At 26.4% G+C, this 27,528-nt stretch overlaps 2 protein-coding genes across 15 annotated transcripts; one reads left to right on the forward strand and one right to left on the reverse strand.

Annotated features, from left to right (window-relative positions):
• Nucleotides 1-498: 498 nt before the first annotated feature.
• On the reverse strand, nt 499-3,709 carry LOC132922445 (transmembrane emp24 domain-containing protein bai-like). The gene is made up of 2 exons (XM_060985978.1): nt 3,321-3,709; nt 499-1,310 (listed from the first exon to the last, which is right to left on the reverse strand). The coding sequence occupies exon 2, from the start codon at nt 1,267-1,269 to the stop codon at nt 655-657; it is 615 nt and encodes a 204-aa protein (XP_060841961.1). The 5' UTR covers nt 1,270-1,310; nt 3,321-3,709; the 3' UTR covers nt 499-654.
• A 163-nt stretch (nt 3,710-3,872) lies between these two features.
• On the forward strand, nt 3,873-26,861 carry LOC132922443 (kinesin-like protein unc-104). Of its 14 annotated transcripts, XM_060985963.1 has the most exons (37): nt 3,885-4,207; nt 4,282-4,460; nt 4,923-5,019; nt 16,826-17,070; nt 17,205-17,328; nt 18,146-18,228; nt 18,290-18,368; nt 18,455-18,624; nt 18,686-18,864; nt 18,981-19,236; nt 19,585-19,742; nt 19,809-19,948; nt 20,042-20,077; nt 20,275-20,388; nt 20,457-20,590; nt 20,648-20,960; nt 21,018-21,077; nt 21,142-21,344; nt 21,419-21,533; nt 21,597-21,769; nt 21,831-22,000; nt 22,074-22,217; nt 22,417-22,673; nt 22,756-22,905; nt 22,967-23,138; nt 23,209-23,299; nt 23,355-23,476; nt 23,537-23,688; nt 23,745-24,130; nt 24,197-24,386; nt 24,516-24,739; nt 24,802-24,981; nt 25,061-25,164; nt 25,225-25,447; nt 25,570-25,706; nt 26,075-26,176; nt 26,247-26,861. In XM_060985963.1, exons 5-37 carry the CDS (start codon nt 17,229-17,231, stop codon nt 26,326-26,328), a joined length of 5,199 nt encoding a protein of 1,732 aa, XP_060841946.1. In that variant the 5' UTR covers nt 3,885-4,207; nt 4,282-4,460; nt 4,923-5,019; nt 16,826-17,070; nt 17,205-17,228; the 3' UTR covers nt 26,329-26,861. The 14 variants fall into 14 exon arrangements, with proteins under 14 accessions (XP_060841958.1, XP_060841950.1, XP_060841946.1 ...); XM_060985967.1 differs by lacking the exon at nt 4,923-5,019 and having other exon boundaries at nt 3,884-4,207; nt 26,075-26,187; XM_060985962.1 differs by lacking the exon at nt 4,923-5,019.
• The last annotated feature ends 667 nt before the right edge of the window (nt 26,862-27,528 follow it).

Raw genomic sequence — 27,528 nt, forward strand, 5'->3', positions numbered from 1 at the left:
ATAAAAGCAAGAATAAAATTAAAGGACGATAAAATTGTAAAACAAATAGAAGATATCATATATTTGGGTAAATATAGGAAACACAATTTTTATTTTTGACAATATTACCTATACTACAATATAAATTTGAAATTTGATATTAAACTTATAAATTAGTAATAAATAATAATTTTAGAGGGGGGGCGATCGCCCCATCGCCACTGTTAGAATGAATTGACTTGTTAACAGCTATTCATAGAAATGTATTACTGACTGAAGTGGTATGTACCGTTTGTCTTAACTACCCAAAGCATCCTCAATACTTATTCAGTTGTTGTGTTTCCTAATGAACTGCTATATTATTAATATTTGGCTATACCAAGTATGAATGTATAATGATTATAAATGAGCATGCCTCATATATTGGAGTCAGCATTTACCACTGATACCTATGTTAAATTATTCATTGGGAGTCTACTGCTCAACCTCCAAAAATGAAATAATAATTTTTTATACAACTTTTATAAGAATGATAAAACATAATTTATTGAATTTTTTATTAAAATATGTAAATACATTAAGACAAATTAACTTGTAATTACAATTGATGTTATATATTTTACTGTAAGACTGTAAGAGGAAAAAAATGTAAATTTAAATAGATACAAATTAGTATTACTCAATGAGTTTCTTAGCTTTAAAATATCTCCTTAAGTACAAGATCTGCCATACACTCAATCCAAATAAACAAATAATGCTGAACATACTGAACCAATGAACTCTTCTGCTTGTTGATTCGTTTGTATTTCGCATTTCTTCGGCCCGATGCTTCATGTCAGAAAAATCTTGAACAATAGATGATGATAAATCTTCCAACATTTTCAAATCTAATTCCAAAGGTTTCAATTTAGCCACCTCTCCAATTCCCTCATATGTTTTTGCTTCAACACCCCTTTTAATATTTAATGAAACTTCTTGCAAAGTTCCTCTTTGATATCCAGGTACACGGGAATTAAAGCAAATTTCAAACATATCATAATTTTCAGTACTAAATGTAAACTTTCCTTTAGTAATGTCTTGTTTATTAGCTAAGATGTGTCCTTTAGAATCCCGTACCATATAATCCATAAACTGACCATCAATTGGTGCGATTTCATAATCACCTTTTACCAATACATTTTGTCTGAGTTCTTCACGTAAACATTTTTGAGTATTTGGATGCATAAGCCAACGGATTGGTGTTACTAATGGAAATGTTAGCATAAGGATTAAACTCAATTTAACATCCATATTTATTGATGAATAGAACCGTTTTATTTTCTTATTGAACTCTGTAAAAACCAAAATAATAATTACGATTGAACGTTGATTATTTAGACTAATTAATGTCAAAGGTGATCTGGATAAGCAAATATCCTGATGATTGACATATAACACATCAAAAGTTATACATAATATAATTTAAAATTTTTAACAATTAACATTGTAACATAGAAATTCACTCGTTATAACAATTGACACACTAAATTGCACGGCATTAGACAAAAACTGAATTAGTAAGAATAAATAATAACAGTGATAATAGCAATAGCCAATAATAATCAATAAGGCTTGGATTTCAATGCATTTGCATATTTTTTTTTAGAATGTCTTATTATATGATATTTACCAAGCTACAAATGTGTTTCAAATACTCAGTGTTCTAACAATAAAATTTTTTTTGGGGCACTTTTTACATTTTAGCAGATTTTAATGCATTTTTGACCTATTTCTCATATTATGACTAAATAAGTTGACTTTACAAAATATAAGTACTACAGGTAATATAAATTATTTTCATTTTGAACTTGACATCAGGTAATCCGGTTTTAAATTAGATAAAGCTGAAATTGTAAATTGATCTTATAGTACAGTGTAATGCAAATGCAATTTAAATTTTTACTCATTTTTTTATATATTTAGGACATCTTTTAGAGTTTATAATGTATAAATATATTTATAAATTGTAAAATTAATTTACAATATTTATAAATGCATTTTTTGGTATTTTTAAAGGTATTTATATCCGAGTCCTAATAATCAGCGTTCGATAATTGTAAGGAATCATCTTTATCTATACATATATATAAAATGGTGGATATCTAATTTACAATTTGGAAATTATTTTTTCGTCCGATTCTAGTCTGGATTATTATATGTCCAGTTGATTGACATTTGGATAATCAGTGTTCCACTGTATGTAATACACGATGATGTTTAAATTATTTATATAGATATAACAATATAATCTAAATAATTTTAAATTTTAACTATATTTGGTGTCTGTAATCAGTGGTATAGCTAGGATTCTGGATTTTTGATGAAAGATTTTTTTCTCAACCAAAAATTTTGAGAATGTAATACTACGAGATTCCTCATAAAATCATTTTATAAGCAATTTGAAATAATCAAAAATACATGAATACAACTTTTTGTTCCAAGCATATAAGTAATAACTTTATAAAATATAACGTCACATTTATTAAATTTTAAACATCTGTACGCTGATTCTTGGTAAAAATATGTATAATTTACTCTAGTATAATCTTTAAGGTAAAAATGTCTAAAAACAGGTGGTTACATTTTATTTTACAGAACTATTACATAGGAATATGTAATATATCTATTGCTACATTACTAAGTAGTGGTATCACTTAAGTTTTCTGGTTTCAATAATATCATGTTTTATACTATGTAGAAAATGAGTGGTGATGAAATGTATAATTTAATAGTAGTACAAGGGGTCAAAAACTCAAAATATCTGTTTAACTGGTAAGAAATTTATTTATCTTTTTTTTTAAGTGAGAGTAATTAATTTCAAAGATAAATCAAATGTTTAATAAACAATAAATAATAGGTACAAATGGTATTTTGTGTGGGGAATATAATGCAACATCTGTACTCAGTAAATTTTAAGGTAAAACAAGAAAATAAAAAGAACTAACCTCCTATATAATAAAGTATTATAATGATACTTATAAAATATTATAAGTGAATATACACAATTTTATTTAAAAATATATATACAATTTGTATTAAAAAATGTATGATGGTTTAGATCAACTTTACCTATTTACACAGGACTTAAATAACCTAACAGGTGGATTATAGGCATATGTATTTAAGGAGATGACCAGAGACCTATTAACTTTAGAAAAAACTGACGGTTTATAACGATTAAATATGCATGATGCTTTACAATATAAAGGGTGTCAAGTGTCAACGGATGGTCAACCATGTCATAAGCTCTTTAACAGTTGAATGATAAACAATAAATAATATAAATTCAAAATAAATTTTACCTTTTAATTCGTTATCTGTTAAAAATGATTTGTTCTTCAATTGTATTTGTTGTGCTCGGCTATTGTATTTTCGTATGGATGGTGGTAATCATTTTTTCGTGTATTTAAAATAAAATGTTAATATCAAATGTAACGTGAAACCAAAAATTACGTTTGGTTTATTGACAAACTGTCATATTTTAATAAGAATTCATATCATTCGTGAGTAGTATAAAACTATAAAAATATGTATAATGTCTCAAATCATGCTAATCATGTTTGTGAGTTTTTAAGACTTGTGACTTGTAACTCGTACAAGAGAGTACACAGTTACACATAGGCAATAGTCATAAACTATAAAGCATAATAATATTGCATTACAGTGTTATCACAAAATATTTTTGATGATGTTTACAGTTTCACGCACAACAGTTTGTAGACGTCGACAATAACCACGGTAAAAGATATTTTATATAGATATATCCACAGCACAAAAAATATAAATGAACATCGATTCCGATAATGAAAATATTTACTGATTCCGATATTGTGGCTTTATCACAGATTTTAATGATTACTGATTATATTATAAAAATTGTATTACATTTTTATTCACAAATCACAATAACAATATAACAAATCGGTAGTAGGTACTTTGTACGACGCATGACAAATTAAATCGCATTCAAGATTCTTATTTCTTATAATTACTATACATAATAATCTAAACAATAGCACGATTACAACCACCAAATAACAGGTAATAGCCGCTATGATACTCATCCATGGATAATTATCTAGACAAATGTGGTTTCAAGAAGTTATAGATGTAATGGTTCTACAAAATCTAAAATACCATGATTGATGTATTTGTGAAGATCATTTTATTTAAATTTCCGTGAAATATGGTACCTATTAAAAAAAAAAAATATTTTGCTTAATATGCTCTTTTATAGTATATACATTTTATTTATTATTTTAGTTGGAAATAGATTTACAAAATCATAAAACATTTAAGTTTGTGGGAGCATCATCAGTAATGAACAATAATGACATATCATACATTTTTATTGTCTAGTAAACCTTATGCAAGTACCTACAACAACTCCTTGATTATTAGAAAAAACAGTATTACTGCAGTTCAAAATTTTTTTACAAAAGGTAACATTTTTATTATATTAGCAATATATGTATTTATATATATATAAATTTTATCAAGGCTGGATTGGTCTGGCGAGCTACCGAGGAAAACTCGGTGAGCCACTCAAAATATGGGCTGGTTTTGAATGTTCTAAGTTGTATTTTTTTTTATTTTTGTGATAAATTAGTACAAACATTGGTAGAAAAATTATTGATTTGAATTATTTTAACTGTACAGTAGCTGTAGCTGTAATCAAACGTTAGAAATTCCTAAAACTCGGTTGGCCGATAGCTTGTCAATCCGGCGGTGTATATTATATATATTTATTTATCAGTCTTGGTTTTATTCCTATTCAGTCCTATCCACCAATAATGAAATAATTTATAAATATTTTGGTATCATTTTAAGAATCCACCTATTCAATTTTATAAAATAAATTTTAGAATTATTTAAATATTTTTTTTTATTACTTTCTTTTACAGAAACTGTAAATAGCATTGATACTGTTGCTCTAATAGATGTAGATTTCTGTGATGTGCTAAAAAATGTTCCATTAAAGCGTTCCCAAGTCAACTAGATGTAAGAAAATACAACATTAAATATTAGAATTACTTATAACTATAAATTGAACTAAATCAATAAAATTATGTTGTAGTAATACTTACTTTTGTTTCTTTAGTATGTAAATATGCAATCTAACTAGTTATTTAAATTCTTAGAACTAATTAGATAAATATTATATATTATAATATTACTTGACAAGAGATTTCAAACATTTTTTTACATTTGTTAAATATTACAATGAGTTAGAAAAATCTAATAATTAACTAATTTATAAAAATATTACACATAAAAGCTGTTCAGATAATAACTGAAATTTTCATGAAAATCGGTTATCATTGACATCCTCTCAATGGTGTATCTAGAATTTCTTTGCGGGAGGAGATATGACTAAAATTGTCTAAACCAAATGTCCCAGCAATTTATTATCTACTGATAAAATGATTAATGGAAAAATTACAACTAAAACTATATAAATATAAACAAAAAAAGAGGACCAATTCCTCTTCCAATATTTCCTTCATTTTCGGGCTTTCACTTGCAAACAACATAATTTGTAAAGATCAAGAACCACGATACCCAGTAGTAACTTTTTTTAATTTTTGCCCATTACTAAGGATAATTAACACAGGAGACAGGACCCTGGTACACGCCTCTTATAAAATTATTCTATTTTTCCACTTTTGCTTTTCACACTTTTATAACTCATCATCTTTTAGTACTCCATTTCTTATTAATGTCTGCCACAATACTTTTCTCAGAACTCTATTATTATACTCATTATTCAAATCTATAAACAGCATAGACAAATATTTTTTTCTTTTCTACAATTTGCTTCTTACAAAATATCAATTCCATCGTTGATATTAATTTCATAATACCCACACTTTTATACATCCTGCTTTCAAACATGGACTATCAAAATACTTTCTCCATTCTTTGAAATATTCCATTAAAATCTAAAAAACCTGTCAACTATATTATGTCTGTATTAAGTTACCTAATATTGTCTATTCCTCTATTGGTACTCTATTAGATCCTACTGTTTCTTATTTTCAATCTTCCTAACTGCAATCCACACTTTCTCCTCATTAATGAAGTTAACCATTCCTAAATTACAAAATACTTCCACAATTACATCCCTGTTAAGTTTTTTATTTAATAAGTAAAATTATTTTCCCATTTTTTTTTCACATTACTTTCATATCTAATATCCCCTTTCATACACTATACATTCTGAAAATCTTTGGACCTTTCTTCTCAAATCTTAGCCCATGTATCCTTTTTTCCTTCTTTTGTACACAGTCTTTCATATAGTTATCATACTTCTTAAGTTGTTCTTCTTTAACTGCATTTTTGCTTTTTTATTTACTCTTTATAACTTTAACCAATTATACATTCTTCTAATTTATTTCATTTTAGATTCTTAGAGGAACGTTGAATGTATTAATTTTATTATGATCTTTTTTTTTTTGTATGAGTACTATACAAAGCACTATGAGCACTATAAGTTCTTGGTAAAATGCTTTGATTTTCAAAAATGGAGGTAGTTTTGGATATCAAATTGGATTTAGTTTGTACTTTGAAGAGGTCAATCTAAAAAATCCTCGAACTTTTCGAAATAATCAAGAAAAACAATATAAATTATGAAAAATAGAACAATTTAAATAATATTATTTTGTAGTAAGAAATGTACTAAAAAAATTTTTTTTCATTTCTAATTTTTGAAAAATGATCTATACTTATACATTATTTACTTTTATAATCGGAAAAAACAATCAAAAAATTAAGGAAAAAGGGAATTTTTACTTCTCCATGTAAAAAATAATAATTGTAACTTATTCCTTTCACTCTTAAAAGTTATATAATGTTTAAAATGTTTTATTCCAATAAAAAGTATTTATAATTTCTAACTTATACGCCTGTGCAAACCCCAGTACTTTTATTCTCCTTCTTAGTCCTCCTCCAAAACTATAACCTACATGTACTCATGTTTCATACATACCCTCTTCTATTGTTTTCTAAAAGTTCATTTATTTCACGAAAATCACAACGTTTTCATTTCATACTATTCCTTGCATTATCTCTTATATATATTGCTAGAGCTCTAATTTTAAAATTCTACTCACATCCTAGTTGTTGAGATTATTATTTTATCACTTTTTTTCGTAAATATTGGGTATATTGTACCACAGAAACTTTTCTTTCTTCATCTATTATCACACCCACTCCACTCCTTCATCCTTGTAGACTTGTCTGAGTATATTAATCTCATATTCCTCTATATTTCCTTTATTTTCTCTACCTCCATTTGAGTTCTTGTACACAACAACTATTCATATTTTTTCTCTTCGAGAGCCTAATTAACTTTCTGTTTCTACTTGTTAATTTTACTACATTCCATTAACTACCTTATTTTATGCCGTTTTCTGTATAAACGGCGTTATTCGTGAGTATGTTTTTCCTTACAATTAACTCTTTTTTATAGAACGTTTTGAAAACTTTCTTAATAAAGGACCGGGAAAGTATTTGGACTTGATTAGAAAAAAACTGATACAACAGTTGTATTCTTAAATGTTTTTAAGTGCAACAGTATTCATTGCGAAGATAAACATGATTCTGTTAATAACGTTAATATGTTTTTTATGTACTCTAATTCCATATATTTTACACAGATAGTCGGTGCTTTTAAGTTTACCAACTTACTACTTAGATATTTTGTCCTTCCATTTCCCTAATATTTGCTCCTTCTCTGTTAATGATGTTTTTTTATAGTATATCCACTCTGGAAGGTAGGTACTACACATATGTATATTGGTTCAGATGTAATATCTTGGCTGTTTCTCTATAATTTAAGATATACTCTAGATTTTCCCCTATATTGCTTCTTTTTTGACGTTCATTAGTGGTTGGAGTATTCCCTGATCCATGGAACTTACTTATATTATTCTAGCCGTAAAATTTAGTGATATCTCTCTGGATAATAACTACTGACTTATATCTATCTTATCTTACGTTTCAAGTTATTTGGATCTATTTTTTTAAGTTGTTTAAGACTAATACCTTAAGACTTATAATGTCCACTCCCAATTAAACGTGATCAGTTTCAGGTATTTTATATTAAAAACCTATTTAAATTTTTGTACGCTATCAACCTGTATACATTAAAAATGCCTACTGCAAAATTCTCAAAACCTTGAGTAGCTTGAAAGCTAAAATAAGCAGAAAATAAGTTTAAATTATCAACACTTCTGAAGGCTTAATATTGTGCGTTCGTCAGATCAATATTAAAATGTGGCCGTGTCCTCTAGAAACATAATTTATCTATGACTTATGTCTTATTGTAAAACTTGAAAAAATTCAATGTAAATTTTGGAATTTGCTATCTATTTACTTAAAATTGTGGTGGCACATAAATGCTTAGTTCTGATCATAAATCACAAATACAATTAATAAAAAACAATGTGAACAAATAATACCAATGTGTGCCGCCGTGCTCCTGTACTGTACAGTAAGTATCGAGTGGACGACTGTTTTAAATTTTAATTCAAATAATTCAATATTTGATATATCATTATATACGAAAACAATTCTGAGTGGTGAATGTTACCTATATCATTAAGTATGTTTCATCGTTTCATGTTATGTTTTTTTATATTACTAGGTAAAATAATTTATTTCAATATGTGTTATACTACTATTACTTATACTGTAAATTGAATTAATTTTTACTGAAAACAATGCATTTGCATAATTCCAATTCGTGTATAAAATAAAATTATACACGAAAAAGCTTCAAGTCCCCTCGAATAATATTTTCGAATCAAAATAAAATAATAAATCCTTAACCATAGTTTAAATTAAAACCAAATTTTAACTTAAAATGTTTAAAATTAATAATTTATTTTTAGATTTTTATTTAGTTTCAATACGAGCTGATACTTATGATGAAATTAGTATAGCCTTAACTATAAAAAATTACACATTTTATAATTATTTTACTGCAAAACTATTTGCAAATTTTCATAATTTTAGCAAAGATTTTTGTACGTATCAAAATTTTAAATCTAAATGCTTAAAAAAAATAAATTGTTTCTTTATATTTATAATCTTTTTATGCAGTTTTGAGAACAACTTAAATAGGATATTGTATTCAATTTTTATTTTATTAAATAAGTGAAAACAATTTTATTGATGTTTACAAAAATAAAACAAAAACAATTTAAATTTCAAATGTCAATAAAAAATGCAAAAAGAATAGAATTATTTTTTAAATTCTATCATAGAAAATGATAAGATAATCATTTAGTAAAAAATTTCAAATAGTTACTATTATTTGTTCTTAAATTACAATAAAATGATAATAAATGATAGTTATTAATTGATTATACAAGTGAATATGCGATCTTCAATCGTTCATAAAGAATTTGACTTTACACTTTGCAGTAGGATTTTTTTTTTAAATATATGTTGCATCTTGAATCTAACCTAATTTTACTTCACCTTATATTCAGTTTTTAAATATTTAACCCAACAAATAATTTTTTTATCGACATTTATGCTAAAAAAAAATATGATAAATATCAAATATCTATAAATAGTTCAAAAGACAAGAAAATATGTTGAAATTATATTTTGTATAGAAAATTATCTCATGAATATTTGTTAAAATGTCCAAGTATTTATGGTTATTTGTTTTCGAGTTACACAAAAAAAAAAAAATTAATTTTGTCAAGAAGATTTGCGTGAAAAATTCCCATTTTTCCAGATATTTTGTAACTCTATCATTACATATGTTTCAAAATTGTAATTAATGTTGACGCCTACTTTTATATTTTGTAAATTATTTAATTGTTTTCAATGTAACTTTTAATTTTTATTTATGCTATTTATCTGGACTTAAATTCTATTATTTGTCAGTTTATAATAGCTGTATTGCGCTTATTGTTATTTAGTAAATTAATAGTAGTAACTACTATACACTCTATAGTCTATACTAGTACCTAAGTAGTATTCAATTTATAGCAATCCACTAAATCAACTGTTCACTGTACCTATTGTTACTTCTCACCTGTTGCCTTCACAAACATAAAAGATATGACAAATCGTTTGTAATTAATTTCAGAACACTCGTGATTTTTGACGTGTCGAGATTAGATTTAGATTTGACGCTAATATTATGATAATTAAAAAAGAATAAAAATTCTGTCATTTTTTAAATTTGAAATTTGCCAACCTAAGATGATAAATTAAATTAATCTGGTGTTGCTATAGCACTTTCAAATACCAATTGTTGTACCAATGAATCATCATTATACAATTCAATATTATATTTTATGTTGTACATGTGGTCTTAGGATAAAAAGTCTTGGAAAGAGGAAGGAAGGTCAGATGTAAAAAATTAACATAAAAAGATAAATTATCTAATAAACATATTTGTTTTACATTAAACTTATAATACCTACCTTATAAACTTTTATTATAAATCTGAAGATTTTGTTTTTAATTGACTATCATTTTTAAATGTTACAATAATGTTATAATTTAATTAAATAATTTACGAATGACTTGATATTTGTAAATAGTATTTAATTTTTAAATCTATGAAACTATCTGGATTTGGTAATCCAGCTTTCTAATTATAACGTTTTTTCTTCCATTTATCGTTTATTTATGTTATGAGCTAACAAAACAAATGTTTTTTTGCGTTGTTTGAAGTAATTTTAGTTAAAAGTTTTTTTTTTAATCAAAATCAATAATTTTATGTGATATTGTAGGTATATCAGTATATCACAAACAAGGTCCCACGGAAGAGTGTCCCTCTTAGCCCGACCGTAGATTGTCAAAAACATAATCAGTGAATTCTCGAATTTTATTGTCGTTTGGTTGGAGACTCATTATATCTTCAATAAAACAATTTTCCACTTCTTCTGGGTGTAGAAATGGTAAGCCAAAAAAATATTTGAGATATTTACTTAATTCAGAATTACTTTTATACTCGTTTGTTAATCCCAAATTTTGAATTTTCCGCCACCAGCTCTGCCCTAAATGGAATCTACACCCTTTAATATTTATTTCCGGCCATACTGATAAAATAGAATTATGAATAGCTTCTTCAAAGTCTACATATATTGTTTGAGGTAAAAATTTTAAATTAAGTTTTTCGCATTCATTACATAACATCCGAAAAGTTTGAGTATAAATTTCTTTTTGTTTATTTGGGAGTAGACAAAAAATAAGTGGAATATAATGATTATTATGTATTGTATGTATTGTGAATATTTGCATAAATATTTTTGGGCAACTTTTGAATGTGCCATCTACGTAAAACGTGTTGTTGTTACATAAAAAATTTAAATTTTCGACTGTACAAAAAATAACTATGTTATATTGATTATCATTAATTAATAAAAAATTTTCTTGTTTGTTAGTTTTTATATTTAAATCGTTCAATACTTTGTGAACCTCGTCATAACTTTGTGGAATATTTGGTAGAATATTTTTTCTCGCGTGATGAATATTTTTTTTAATAAGTGTACAATCGTAACGTGTTAATGTATCTATATCATTGTTTTTTAATTCAGAATGTAATAATTTAGAAGGTTTCTCACATATATCATTTTGAGCTTTTCTCTTTAAATTATTATTTAATATCTGCCTATTTAATATTTTTTCGGAATCACAATTATGATTATGTGTCAAATTTTGATCAATAAATTGATTTTCGTTGTATTTAAAAAATGACTTACATGATCTATGAATACATCTCCATCGTTCAATATCATTTTTCAGAAGTTTGTGAAATGAAAATTTATATCCTTCTATAATATATATTTTTTTGCCCTTTTCACTGAACATAACGTTAGAATCTTCCATAGTGCTAGTGGTTAGAATGCAGAACACTTACTACCAACATGTAGCTATATCGATAGATAACTCGTCGAGGTTTAACCGGCATTTATCGCTGTTCCAGATAGTTTATTATAAGATATGTCAAAAATTATCAGATATTACCGATAATACTGATATTATTACACGAATGCTCGAAAAATCCATGAGAGAAAACCACTTACGTCTTTTTTTATTACGAATATCCCATAATAGTCATATTATATATGTATAAGTACTTTTCATTTACTTTTAAATTTAATAAAATTCTATTAATATTATTGTACAATATTTTTACTAACTATCAAATACTATTATATAAATTATACAATTCTTCATAAACCTATTATATGGATTTATTTAAATTAAATAATATGTATTTATATACTTGGTTTTTAGCATTTTTAATATTTTAAAAAAAAACTGTAAAAAACATTTTTAACCATACCTGTGGTCTAAATAGCTCATAGACAGTCTGTTAAAATGGGAATGAAAATGTTAGTATAGTGTAGTACTTACCAAAAAATATTCAGGAACTAGTGGAATACCTATAATAATTTGGGACCCAACTAGTATAGTACCTATAAAAATCTGGGACCTAACTAGTACACTACCTGCGATTAGCCCCTAGTATTCGGGACCCAACTCGGATGCACCGCGTAGAGCACAACTAGCTTTTTTTTATCTATAAAGAATGCGTTGGCTTCAACAATAAAATTCGATGATGTCATAGCAAAGTTTACTGGGCTCAAAGCCTGTAAAATAAACTTTCAACTTAAATACAATTATTTAATACAGTCGAAATAAAATATACTTGTTTTATTCCAGGGGTGGCCAATCTTTTTATATATTGTGCCAAATAAAAAATATAAAATCGAGAAAGTGCCATAAAAATGAATACTTATTATTTACTTTACAATACCTATATAGTTATAATATATATAATAACATATAATATATGTCATTTAATCTGATGCTTGCCTGCCATTTAATAACGTCAAATATGCCACAAAAGGCACGCGTGCCATAGGTTGACCACTCCTGTTTTATTCCTTTTTTTTATTTAAATAGTAATAAAAAGTATATTGTAATAAAAAAGAAAAAAACATTTTCATACATTTTATAATTCTTTTAATTTTTGATTTTTAATATTAATTGTTAAATCTTATTATTGGAAGTCTGATTGTTCAGGACCAATAAAGCAGAGGCAGCATATGCTGCCCCTGGACTTACATTGGGGCTACCGGGTCCGACAAGTATTCAATAATGGCCAATGAGCCTCGGTAAAATTATATTTCCATAAATGATTTTTTTTTTGGTAAAGTATGGATAAATATTTTATGATTATAGAATTTACTAGTATAAAACTAATAGACTTGTCTACTATAAAAAGAAATAGCCATGATTTTTAATCGTAAATATTTATCATACATATTATAAAATATAATAAATATTAACTATAGGCTTGTAGAAAAGTACACCTTTAGTGGCTTAATACCTTACTGTAAAATTTTTTATCCAAAAAAACAAATAACTAATACAATTTTAATTTTGATACCCAAACCCAATACTCAATAGTAAAAAAAAGTAAAACTATAGGCCGGCTTCAATGGTGAATTTGAATAATAGGCCGAATCTTGCTGTCCCTGAAATTGGAGACTGCGCACGCCTTTGGTCTAACTGATACGATAATTGGAGAGTTAAAGTAAATCAATCTAAATCATTACACACTACCTTTACTCATTGCTTTGTCCCCTGCCCTGAAGTTTCCTTTGCTGACATATCTATACAATCGTCTCGATCTATTAAGTACCTAGGGCTATAACCATTGATCGGCGCTTCACCTGGGCGCTACACATAAGGGAAAAAACTCGGCTTAAATGCACGTATCCGGTTGCTCAAACGTTATTAATTAATAAAGTAATAAACATACTAAATTAAATATCAAATTGCTTATTTAAGAATCTTTAATTAAGCCTATGTGGACATATATGGTCTCTAACTATGGGGTAATGCCAATTACTATAAACGTTTTTCTTTTTTTCGACTAACTGTCTGCTCACTCAAATCCTCTGATATCCGGTCTAGATTAGTCACTCACATGATTCCTGGAAACCCACCACGGCGTTTAAAAAGAAACTGTTGCAGAGATCTTCTTAATGATTAACGAAAAAAAAATTAGATAATAATAATTAATAAAAAAATATATAGTTACACATATATTTAAGCAATATAAAGTGCGATCACTGGATGGTTTCTTCCCTCACCCTATTCATGTTTTTTAATAAAATGTAGCACATATTCTTATTATGCCTTTGGGTATAAATTGTATATTCTCTAATAAAATTAAAAAATATATATAAAAAAATATTAATGAATATTTAAAAAATAAAGTATTTGGAATAATCTTCAAGTACAAAAAAAATGATTCAATTTAATTCTAGGTAATATTTAGGTATATTAATCAAAAATTTGAGTGTTGCATCTTAAAAGCTTTTTTTGTTCAAAATGCTGATTTTAGTGTATCACAAATTACACTAAATACATTCTATGGATCGCTTTTACTTCTGTTTATTCCTGATAGTTTGGGACTATAACTGGATCGCCAACATTGCATATTGGTAATTTGTTAATTTTTTATTTTATTAGAGGAATTTTACCTTAAATTTATATTTTATTGTACTTTATTCTATCAAAATACTCGAAGGTAGATAAAAGATAATGTACAAAAAAAACGTTTTACAAATCATATTTTTACTTTATCCAATACTCAATAGGCATGAGTAGTGTTCAAATTACCCGATTTTCGTATTCTATTCGTTACGTAGAAATTAATATCTTTAGAAAAGTATTCCGTATAGAAATAGAAATTAGAAGAAAATTTAAAAATTAAAATTTTTTACAATCTATTTTAAAACGATTTTTTCAAAATATTTTTGTTATATAATTAGGTATTATTTAAAAGTTTAATCCATATTAAAACAATTTTTGTTTGACAAACATAAATGACCAAGTTAATGATTGGTTCATAACATTAAAAAAAATAAATATATATTTATTAATTACATATTATACAAGGGCGCCCGCAGAAATATAATGTAATACTTACCTATAATTGATGTAAATAAAATAGTATAATTTTATCAAAACTATTGTACTTCTATTGAATCTTAATACAAACTGAAATAAAATAAAATGATGTATACCTGTCAGATAGTATATTTATACGTACAACTAACGTAGAATATATAATATTTTAAATAATATTAATTTAAACTTTTAGTTAAATTAATATTTTATATAATAGGTAAAATAGAAAAATCAATAAATTTAAAAATTTAACATAAAATATATAAAAATTATTAAAAGTTTTAATAGTATTTACAGAATATAATTGTCAATTATTAGTTATTAAAAAAAAATTGAACCCTTCCGAGCTCCATGCAGAATAATTTTATTGTTTCCTCCATAACCATAGATTTTTAGTTTTTAATTACATCATTATGAATGGACATTAAAGTTAATCCATTTAAGGTGTGCTCGGTGTTGCAAAGACATGTTTTTAGTTTTGTCAGTGGGATAATTAAAAAGGAAAAATAAAATAATTAATTTGATGTTTTAACACAATTTTAAAAATATGAAGTTCAAACCTGAATGAATTTCTAATATCACAATTGTTGTTTGGTTGGTTAATTATATCCTAAAATAAAATATGATTATAGAAATAATTATACTCTATAAGACTATAACTAATTCTAATTGATAGTATTCTATATTTTAATACATATACTTATTTATAATAATAATATAACATCTATTATATTACACAGAGTGATTATTTTATCAGACAATAACACTCATTATTTCAAAATATATTAACGTTTATAAAAATATATTTTTACACAATTTCCAGTTGAAAAAAAGACATATAAAAAAAAATATATATTTTTTTAATATTTATTCATTTATCCTTATAATATTTTAGATTTCTTACTTTTTAATGTCTGATATTTTTAATTTCAGAAGCAGAAACATTTTTTTTTTTTAAGTATTTCGATACACAAAAATCAAAATTTGAACGAGTAGTTTTATAGTATTTAAAGTTTAGGTTAGCGGAGTGATGTGAGTCTACTACTTCACCCACTTAATAAAATATAAATGTATAATTCAAAAACTACTCTTCCGAATTTTGATTTTTATGTATCAAAATACACCAAAAAAATATTCCGCTTCCGAAAATGAAATACAAAATGTATATACTCGTAATCATTCAAAATAGTAAGCAACTTAAAAAATTACCACGATAAAAAAATTAATTTTTTTATGTTGTTTTATTTTGACTGGAAATTATGTAAAAAAAAATATTTTCAAAAACGATTATAAATTTTGAAATAAAATAATGAGCGTAGTTCGATAAAAGAATTATCTAGTATATGAATGAATTATAATTCATTAATCAATAATATTACATAGTATGTACATACAATATCGGATATGTGCAGGGCATATGTTGTTGTGTATATATTTGTAACAAATTATTATATCATATTTTTTTCATTCATTCGAACATAACTCTTTTATAAAAGATAAAACCGCTTAAACTTTAAAATTTATCAAATTTAACAGTTTTCTGGTGCATGTGCAGAAATCATGATAACATTTTATGTGGTGGGTAGGTCTTATGGACAAGCATCAAGCCATTTCCTGGGCGCCACACAGACTGGTATCGACCTCTTCTTTAATACGATTGCCTCCCCAACTTTATTTTTACAACCTCTGTCCTTGATATTTAACAAAGGGTTTTATAAAATAAATATTCTTCAATACCTAATAATGTTATCGAAATAAAAATAATTTGTGTATCAAAGTTACTTTTTAATGCACTTCTAATACTTAAAATTTTTTAATATATTTTTACGTCTATGTTTTTATATAGAGTTTTGACATTAATCCATTGCCCTAGTCCTGCAGCTACATATTGAGTGGGCGGAAGCCTAGAAATGACGTCACCCTTCAACCTCCGCCCGACATCCCTGTTATTGATTTTCACCCTTGCTTTCTTCGGCCATGCACAGGCGCAACTTAAGGGGTATACACAAGTAGTCTACTGGTGGATGCTGATGAGTTCGTGTTTGTAGGTCGGAAATTGTCACTACCTATGTTGTGATATTTAAATTACAGGTAATTTATTATTCATGTACTCAATCTTGTTTTAATTAAACATTTTTATATTTTATATGTAATGTATACCTATCTGTTTAATAGCCTTCTTGGATAAAAAATATATATTATTTAAATAATGTCACATTTTATAGGTACGATTTAAAAAGGCGTCAAACATGTCTTCTGTGAAAGTAGCCGTTCGAGTACGGCCTTTTAACAATCGAGAGACATCAAGAGATTGTAAATGCATTATAGAAATGGCTGGATACACTACATGTAAGTTTCATTTTTCAAAACTTTTAAAATTTTAAGATAAAAAAATTTAGCCCCTCCCTAAATATTATATAATAAGTAAAAAACGATTTTTTATATTATCTATAAATATTACATTTCAATCACAAATTGTTATCACTCAAACGATTAAAAAAAATCTACGAACTTCATGCTTTTATTTATCAAATATTATATTATATAAAATATATAAATAATCAATATTATATTAATATAAACAATTAGTTTACAAGTAGATAAGTATATCATAAAAAAGGGGTTAAAATCATAACCAATATAAATTGCAAACTTAAAGTTTTAATATATAAGTAAAAAATATTTTCGTAATGGGGGAGGGGCAAACACGCCGTTGTATGTATGTAAATATTAATAAGTATATATATACACAAATTAAATTTATAGTTTAATAGTAAAATATGAATTTTAAATTGATCCCATATTTTGTGGGAGTATATATTTTAATAATTGTAAAATTACATAAAAAGTATATTTAGTTAAAAATATATAATATTTATTTCTGTGTAACCTTTAATTTTTAAATGCTTTTAAAATGAATTATGTATATGATTTTTTTAAACATATAACATCCATTCTTTTAGATATATTTTTTAAAAAAGTATTAATTTATTATTATATGTAATGTCATATTATAATACTCTATATGTGTAAAAAAAATAAAGAAATAAACTTTTTAAAATCATTACATTTTTAATTTTTATCTTCATAGTACCTATTTAAATTAACTAATATATAGCAATTAATGATCCAATCAATTTTTGTTTGTATGTTTTTATTTTTGCAGCTATAACAAATCCAAAACTCCCACCTAATGTTAAGGATGCAACAAAAAGCTTTAATTTTGACTATTCTTATTGGTCTCAAAATGTAAGTATTACATTTATCTCTATTGTCAGCTAAATAAAATTCCATGTTTTTTTTATTTTAGCCTTCAGATCCAAATTTTGCATCCCAGACTATGGTGTATAGAGACATTGGTGAAGAAATGTTACAACATGCTTTTGAAGGTATATTTAGTATTGTTTTACTTTTAAATATTAATGTTACTATTATCATATCTTTTGCTAATCTATAGTTGTTTGAATTATTTAAGGTTACAATGTATGCATATTTGCATATGGTCAAACAGGAGCTGGAAAATCATACACTATGATGGGACGACAAGAAGAAGAAGGTCAAGAAGGCATAATACCATTAATTTGCAAAGATTTATTTCACAGGATTAGATCAACTACTAGTGATGAATTACAATACTCTGTCGAGGTTAAACCTACAAAATTAAAAAAATTGTATTTATAACTAAATATCTTTATTTTAATTTCAGGTTAGTTATATGGAAATATACTGTGAACGTGTTCGCGATCTGTTAAATCCTAAAAATAAAGGTAATCTTCGAGTTCGTGAACATCCTTTATTAGGACCTTATGTAGAAGATTTATCAAAACTTGCTGTTACTACTTACCAAAATATTCATGATCTCATTGACGAAGGCAACAAAGCCAGGTAAACATTTTCATATGTTTAAACATTTTAAAAGGTCTAAAGTACTAATAATTAATTTTGTTTAAATCTTTTTTTATTAATGTTTAAAAATATATTTTTTTATTTTTTTCTATCAGAACAGTTGCAGCAACAAATATGAATGAAACATCTAGTCGTTCCCATGCAGTTTTTACCATATTCTTTACTCAAAAACGATTAGATGAAATGACTCAGTTAACTACTGAAAAAGTTAGTAAAATATCACTGGTCGATTTGGCTGGTTCAGAAAGAGCAGATTCAACTGGTGCAAAAGGAACTAGACTTAAAGAAGGTGCTAATATTAACAAAAGTTTGACTACTCTAGGAAAAGTTATATCTGGATTAGCTGAAATGGTATGTATGCCAATGGTCTATACTTCTCCATATATATACTTATAATTAAATATATTTTAGTGACTACAATAAATTATTTACCTAATTTATTTTATGTTACAATAATTTTACCAATACAAAAAAGTAATTTATTTAAAAAAAAACCAAACTACTTGTAGTACTCACGCACTAAAATTTGTTTAAAAATATTTGAATTGAATCATTTTAATTTTCTTAAAATTATAAATTTAATTTATCTTTATATTTTGTTTTTCACGCTTTTCACTTTCAAATGGGTAATAGTCAGTAAGTATTTTTGTTAATGTTTACTTGGCATTTTTTGTATATTTTTATTTCATTAAATTATAGGCTTCTAAAAAAAAGAAAAAAGGAGATTTTATTCCATACCGTGACTCTGTTCTAACTTGGCTTTTAAGAGAGAATCTTGGTGGAAACTCTAAGACTGCAATGATTGCTGCTATTAGTCCTGCAGATATTAATTATGACGAAACATTATCTACTTTACGGCAAGCTATTAATAATATTAGTTTGTAATAATTTTTATTAACCTATGTTATTATATTTTATTATAGATATGCTGATCGAGCAAAACAAATAGTATGCAAAGCTATTGTTAATGAAGATGCTAATGCGAAACTTATCCGTGAACTCAAAGAAGAAATTCAAAGACTTCGAGATTTATTAAAGGCTGAAGGAATTGTAGTACAAGAAGGTATATTTTTTAATATTTGTTATTAAAAGTACCAAATTAAGTATTTAACTTAATTAGTTTGGTGACAGTGGTTTTTATTTTTATGAACATCAGGTGGTAAAATGGTTTATGGGAAACTAAAAGAAAACCGTAAGTAGGGGTCGCCTCTCATGCTTTCAGTGTCCTGTTTCCATAAAGCTCGCTTGGCTTTGACATAAATAATACATTATATTTATATTCTCTATAAACAACTATAATAATAATAATTGCGCTTAGCTACCATTATCTGCATCATTTTAAATAGACATTTAATTGTTCATTTATAATGATTTTTAATTTATTTATAGGAGATGATGGAGTCAAAATGCTTAAGGATGGTGATGAAAAACCTAATATTCCTTCGTCTATGATTGCTGAAGAAGCTGTTGACCAACTTCAAGCTAGTGAAAAATTGATTGCTGGTATAAAAATATTTCTATTACTCAATAATGTATTTAATTTAACTGTTGTATTTTATTTGTTGTAAAAGAACTTAATGAAACATGGGAAGAAAAATTAAAACGTACAGAAGAAATACGAATTCAAAGGGAAGCTGTATTTGCTGAAATGGGAGTAGCGGTTAAAGAAGATGGTGATACAGTTGGAGTATTTTCTCCACAAAAAGTAAAATTGCTCAACTTTTGTTTGTTAATTAATTAATATCGTTTATCGTTTGTTAAGACTCCACATTTAGTCAATCTAAATGAAGATCCATTTATGTCTGAATGTCTTATATATTACATCAAAGAGGGTGTAACACGTGTTGGATCTGCAGAATCTAAAATCACTCAAGATATTCGATTGTGTGGTTCATATATACAACGTGAACATTGTCGGTTTGAAAATTCTAATGGTGTTGTTACTTTAATACCGATAAAAGGTGCTTTATGTTATGTAAATGGACGAGAACTCACAGATCCTATTGTATTAAAAACAGGTTCAAGAGTGATTCTTGGAAAAAATCATGTTTTCCGATTTAATCATCCAGAACAAGGTAAATTGATAAATATATCATTCATTTAACAAAATAATTTTCATTAATTATGTTTAGTTAGAGAACGAAGAGAAAATAAGAACAAGACAGAAGTAACAGCTGAAAACATTAAAGAAAGTAATTGAAATATTAATTTTTAGTTAAGTGTTTTGGGTTAACATTATATACATTTATGTTTTAGTCACAACTAAACCAGAAAAGAGTTCTCCTGCCGAAACTCCAATTAATAATGAGTATGTCGATTGGAACTTTGCACAAATTGAATTATTAGAAAAACAAGGAATAGATCTGAAACAAGATATGAAACTTAAGCTAAATGCTCTTGAAGAACAGTTCAAAAAAGATAAAGAAACGGCAGATCAAATATTTGAAGAACAACGCAAAGTGATAAAAATATAAAATTTAAAAAATAATTAATAAAAATTCTAATGTTTTCATTTTGACCTTTCTAACTATAGAATTATGAGGCCAGAATAGATGCATTACAGAAACAAGTTGAAGAACAAAGTATGACTATGTCAATGTATAGCTCTTATACTCCAGATGATTTTGTTCAAGAAGAAGATATTTTTGGTACATAATATAGTTTAGTATTAATGTTTTAGTATGATCAATTATTTTAAATTTGAATTTTAGTTAACCCATTGTTTGATGCTGAATGCAATTGGACTGACAAAGAATACCAATTAGTTTTAACAACTTGTCGTAAATGGAAATATCATCAATTTACATCATTAAGAGACGATTTATGGGGAAATGCTGTCTTTTTAAAAGAAGCTAATGCTATATCAGTCGAATTAAAGAAAAAAGTATAATATTTTGAAAAATTTAATAATATAATTTATTTATTTTATTTATTTTATTTTTCAGGTTCAATTTCAATTTACGTTATTAACAGATACTTTGTATTCTCCATTACCCTTGGACTTCTTGGCCGATGATGATGATATAGATAGACCATTCCCTCGTACATATGTTGCAATTGAAGTACTCGATACAAAGAATGGTGCTACTCATTATTGGACCTTAGATAAATTGAAGTGAGTAGTTGTGAGTTACTCATATTTATTAGGTTATAAGGTAGGGTAATTCTAACGCTTGTCTTTGTGTTAGAACAAGGTTGGATCTTATGCGCCAAATATATAATGGTGATATTGAAAGTCCCCAGAAATCACCTTGTGAGTTCAAGGATGATTTTTTCCAATGTCTGACTGCCTGCACCCCTAACAAGTCTTTCTCCTATTTGATACCCTCAAGGTTAGTGTTCCCTATATAAGTCCTATGCATAATGTTTAAGTGGTTTGTCAGACATGCTTATTTCGAGAATATATTAGGCTAATTTATTATCCCACTATATATTATCAATTTCTCCATAAATATTTTATGACATCAAAATTATTGATATATTACTCTATACTATTAAACATTTTAATTTATTTATTTTGTTTATTTGCAGACAAAGATTAGAACTTATGAGAGAAATGTATCAAAACGAAGCTGAAATATCACCTACATCACCAGACTTTAATATAGAAGCAATTACAGGTGGAGATCCATTTTATGATAGATTTCCATGGTTTAGACTTATTGGCAGAGCGTTTATATACTTAAGCAATCTTATGTATCCTGTACCTCTAATACATAAAGTATCTATTGTTAATGAAAAAGGTGATGTCAAGGGTTACCTACGTGTTGCTATACAGGCAGTTTCAGGTATATAATATTAAGTATTATAATATAATAATTCTTAGTTAAATTCAAATAATAATTTATAAAATATAATATATAATTGTAGAAGATGAGACTTCTGATAACTCTTGTGGAGTAAGACAATTTGCAAAGATTTCTTTCAATGACAAAGATTTATTAGGTCGTTTGTCTGGAAAAAAAAATACTGATATTATTGAAAGAATTGTCACGGGGAAAAGTAGCAATAAAGGCGATGGTATTAAATATAGTTTTTATGTTATCTATTTGAAATTATAATTGATCAAATATCATTTTAGAAATTGAAGCTGATGGAGATAGTGGTCATGGAGATAGTTCTATATCCTCTGAAATCAAAGATGAAGAACTTCCAAGTCATCTGTTGATTAGTAAAGATTTTACATTTAGAGTTACATTATTACAAGCTGTTGGTGTCCCTGACGAATATGCTGATATTTTTTGTCAATTCAAGTAATTCAAAGTTTAAATAGTTATCTAATATTTTAAAAATATTTCATAAATTATGTATTTTTATTTTTAGTTTCTTGCATAGACATGATGATGCATTTTCTACCGAACCAGTAAAAAATTGTGGTAAAGGCACACCAGTTGGATTTTATCATGTACAAAATGTAAGTATTTAATTTGTAAAATATTTCATAAAATACAATTTTATTTTTTATATAGATTACTGTTCCTGTTACAAAATCATTCATAGAATATATAAAGACACAACCAATTGTATTTGAAGTTTTTGGACATTATCAAAAACATCCTCTTCACAATGATGCTAAACAAGATAGTACTTTGTATGTTTAATTAAATATTTAGTTAAAATTGGAGTGATTATTATTCTATAAATATTCTAGTGTTCGACAGCCTCCAAGAAGAATGTTACCTCCATCAATACCGATTAGTTTACCAGTACGTTCTCCAAAGTTTGGAGTATTACCTTCATTGTGCACATCACACATACATGCTAAGTATGATTTATTGGTTTGGTTTGAAATATGTGAACTCGGTAAGCTATTTAATTAATTAATCTATTGTTTTAATAAAATAAAATCTATGTATTAGGTCCTGATGGCGATTATGTACCTTGTGTGGTTGATCATAGTGAAGATCTACCATGTCGTGGACTTTTTATGCTACATCAAGGTTTACAACGCCGCATACGTATTACAGTAGTACATGAAACTGCTCCAGAATTACGTTGGAAAGAAATACGGGAACTTGTTGTGGGTCGTATTCGCAATATACCTCAATCAGAAGATGATGATACAGACAATTCAGTACTTTCACTTGGTTTATTCCCAGGAGAATACCTTGAAATACCTGGTGAAGATCGTTGCATGTTTCGTTTTGAAGCGGCATGGGACAGTTCTTTACACAATTCTGTACTTCTTAATAGAATATCTACTGGAGGAGAACATATCTTCATGACTATATCAGCTTATTTAGAGGCAATAATTAATAATTTAATAGATTAAGAATTTAATTAAAATTAATTAATTAATAATACATTTTAGTTAGAAAACTGTGGCTGTCCAGCAATTATTACCAAGGACTTAAGCATGGTTATTTATGGTAGAGATGCCCGTACGGGACCAAGATCTTTGAAACATCTATTCAGTGGCAATTACAAAAACAGTGAAGCAAATCGGTTATCTGGAATTTACGAACTTGTGCTGAAAAGAGCTTCAGAAGCAGGTAGTCCAGGTAGTTTTCGTGACAAAAGAAAAATGCAGTAGAAACCACAAGAGTTGTTGGCTTGTAGATGTTGTAGTTAAAGTTTCTTCAATTTTAGTAATGTTTCATGGTAGGTGTTGATTGTAACATTTTGTTCAGGTGTCCAAAGACGCCAAAGACGTGTTTTGGATACAAGTTCTACATATGTCCGAGGTGAAGAAAATCTCGAAGGTTGGAAACCACGTGGTGACAGTTTAATATTTGATCACCAATGGGAACTGGAGAAACTTACCAGACTCGAAGAAGTTAGCCGTACACGACACATGATTCTTCTTAGAGAACGACTAGGTCTTGACAAAGTACCAATCACCAAATCTGAAAAGGTTTTTATCTGTACTTGTCCATATTAGTTAATATTTAATATTATTAATCATATATATCATAGGAGGTGTGTAACATAATAGCCAAAGCATCAAGTTCCACTAAAGATATAATGAGACCCCCTAGCCCTGTGGCACTGCGCAATATCGACCCTAGTGTTTATGAGCCTTGGCAGATGAATGAGAGAGAACGATTTTTGGCTACCAAATGTATCAAGCTTATTCAAGGAAGAATACCATCTAAAGTATATTGATATAGTGAAATACTATTATATTTTGAATTTATTAAGTAATATAATAAAATAATAAGCTATCCTTTTTTAGGAAAATTTGTTATCATCTTACACTAATGTACTAACTCCAACTGATGATAAACCCGATTCAAATATTAGTCATTCATCAAGTTGTGTTACCATTTCAAATCATGAGTATGATTACCAAATTATTTTATTGAATTTTATTTTATTTATCGTCATTTTTAATTTTAGATTATTCTCCCCGGACCGTAGTTTTCAACGTGGTTCAAATATGAGTGACTCTATGTATCTTAATCAAGATATTATGGTTTCTTCTCATTCATCATCATCTGAACCACAACTCGTGCTTTATGTGCCAGAAGTTGAAGAGATAAGAATTAGTCCAGTAGTTTCGAGGAAAGGTTATTTGAACATATTAGAACATAAAACTAATGGATGGAAAAAACGATGGGTGGTAAATATTTATTCCAATAATTGAATATATTTAAATAAAAAAAAACATTTCTCGTAGTAAAAAATAATCAATTGATGTTAACGTTTTGTTGCTATGTAATTGTAATGTTTATTAATTTTCAGACAGTAAGACGCCCATATGTATTTATATTTAGAGATGAAAAAGATCCTGTAGAAAGGGCATTGATCAACTTAACTACAGCTCAAGTTGAATATTCTGAAGATCAATTAGCCATGGTTAAAGTACCAAATTCATTCAGGTAGTGTATTTACAATTCAGTCCATTTAATATATATTATTTTTTGATCTTAAATTAAAAATAGTGCTAATAATACAAATATATATAAGTATTTATTAATTATTATATTGCAGTACATAATATATTTTATACCAATAAAAGAAAAAAGAAGTACAAAAATTCTCATTTCTTATTTATAATAATATTAAAATCTAAATTTATAATGGTAATTTCTTAGAGTTATTAACTAATACATACAAATATTATATTCTGAATATTTAATTATTCGAGTTTAATATAGAAAACAATAAGGTAAAAAATGAAGTAGGTACATTATAATTTTTTTATGTTAAAAAATATGTTAACAAGAATATTTTATTTTACATTCAGTGTTGTCACCAAACATAGGGGCTATTTAATGCAAACATTATTAGACAAAGAAGTGTATGAATGGCTGTATGCCATAAATCCTCTTTTAGCCGGTCAAATTCGGTATGTTGTTAGTAGGTATTGTTAATAGTTTTATGTGCAATATTATAATGTTCACTCAAATTTTTTTTAGGTCAAAAACATCACGGCAAATAATGCCAAATGGACAAAATCAAAAGCCTGCATTTGTGTCCAATCCAATTGACACACATTAAAAAGAATATCAAAAGTTTATGCATACTTTTTATTATACCTAAGTGTATATTTGTTTGTGTATGTCCTTAAATGTTAAATTTAATCACATTTAAATACCAGCACTGTTGTTTCGCGATATACCATTTAGTAATGTGCCATTGAATTGTTGCGCTTTATTTTATTATGCTGCCAAACACGTATGATTGCTTAAAAAAAGGTTTAATACATTTTAAATTTTAAAACAAAGGTTGTGAATTAGTTGATTCAATATTGTATAATTATCGGTCTTTCTTATCTCTTATTTTTTGTACCGATATAAAGTTAGAAGCATAAATGATCAAATAATACTATTTTTATGATTTCGTCAATCATTATTGTGATATTTTGTTTTGTAACATTTGCTGTATACATATTATCATGTTTTTGTTTGTAAGTAAATGCAAAATAAGATTAATCCTTTGCTCTAGTCAAATATATATTATATTATTATATATTATGTTTAAATGCATACTATTAAATTATTTATGAAATAAAGGTTGAAAAAAATTAATAAGTTTTGTTAGTGAACTATAAATAACATCATCCAATCTAAAAAACCCATAATAATTTAAGAACAAAATATTTTTTATTTTACAGCCAGTGAAATAAAAACCAATTATTGTGTCTATTATCTACTACTTATTTAATATTTAAAATACTAAAACTAAAATATTTTGCCTATCCTTGACCTATAATATAAATAAATTAATGTAAATTATTATGATAAATATTATTATATACATATTTTTATAAATGTGGAATTAAGGAATATGATTGATATGAAAGTTTTTGATTTAAACATTATAGCTTCCCAATTTTAAAGCAACATAGCTTCTGTGTTAATACAAATATAATAAAACAATATTGTAGCTAATTATATATTTTCTCAATCATTCAATAATATTATGTACATATTTAATTATACATATTACATAATATAATATATAGAATTTAATTGTTAAATATTCGATTCAGTCTATTGCAATAACAATTTCATAAATCTGGTTAAAAATTTTACTCATAGCAGTTGTGGCCGTTATGGGATAAGGATATATATTTACCTATGTACATATTTGTACTGTAATAAACTCTTAACAAAAAAAAATATTATTGCCTACAGCTCAAAGTATTTACTAATTTAGTATCTACTTAGTAATTAGTAGACTTGTATATGATTATTG

The sequence above is a fragment of the Rhopalosiphum padi genome, chromosome 2 (genome assembly GCF_020882245.1).
Source record: "Rhopalosiphum padi isolate XX-2018 chromosome 2, ASM2088224v1, whole genome shotgun sequence".
Classification (NCBI taxonomy): Eukaryota; Metazoa; Arthropoda; class Insecta; order Hemiptera; family Aphididae; genus Rhopalosiphum; species Rhopalosiphum padi.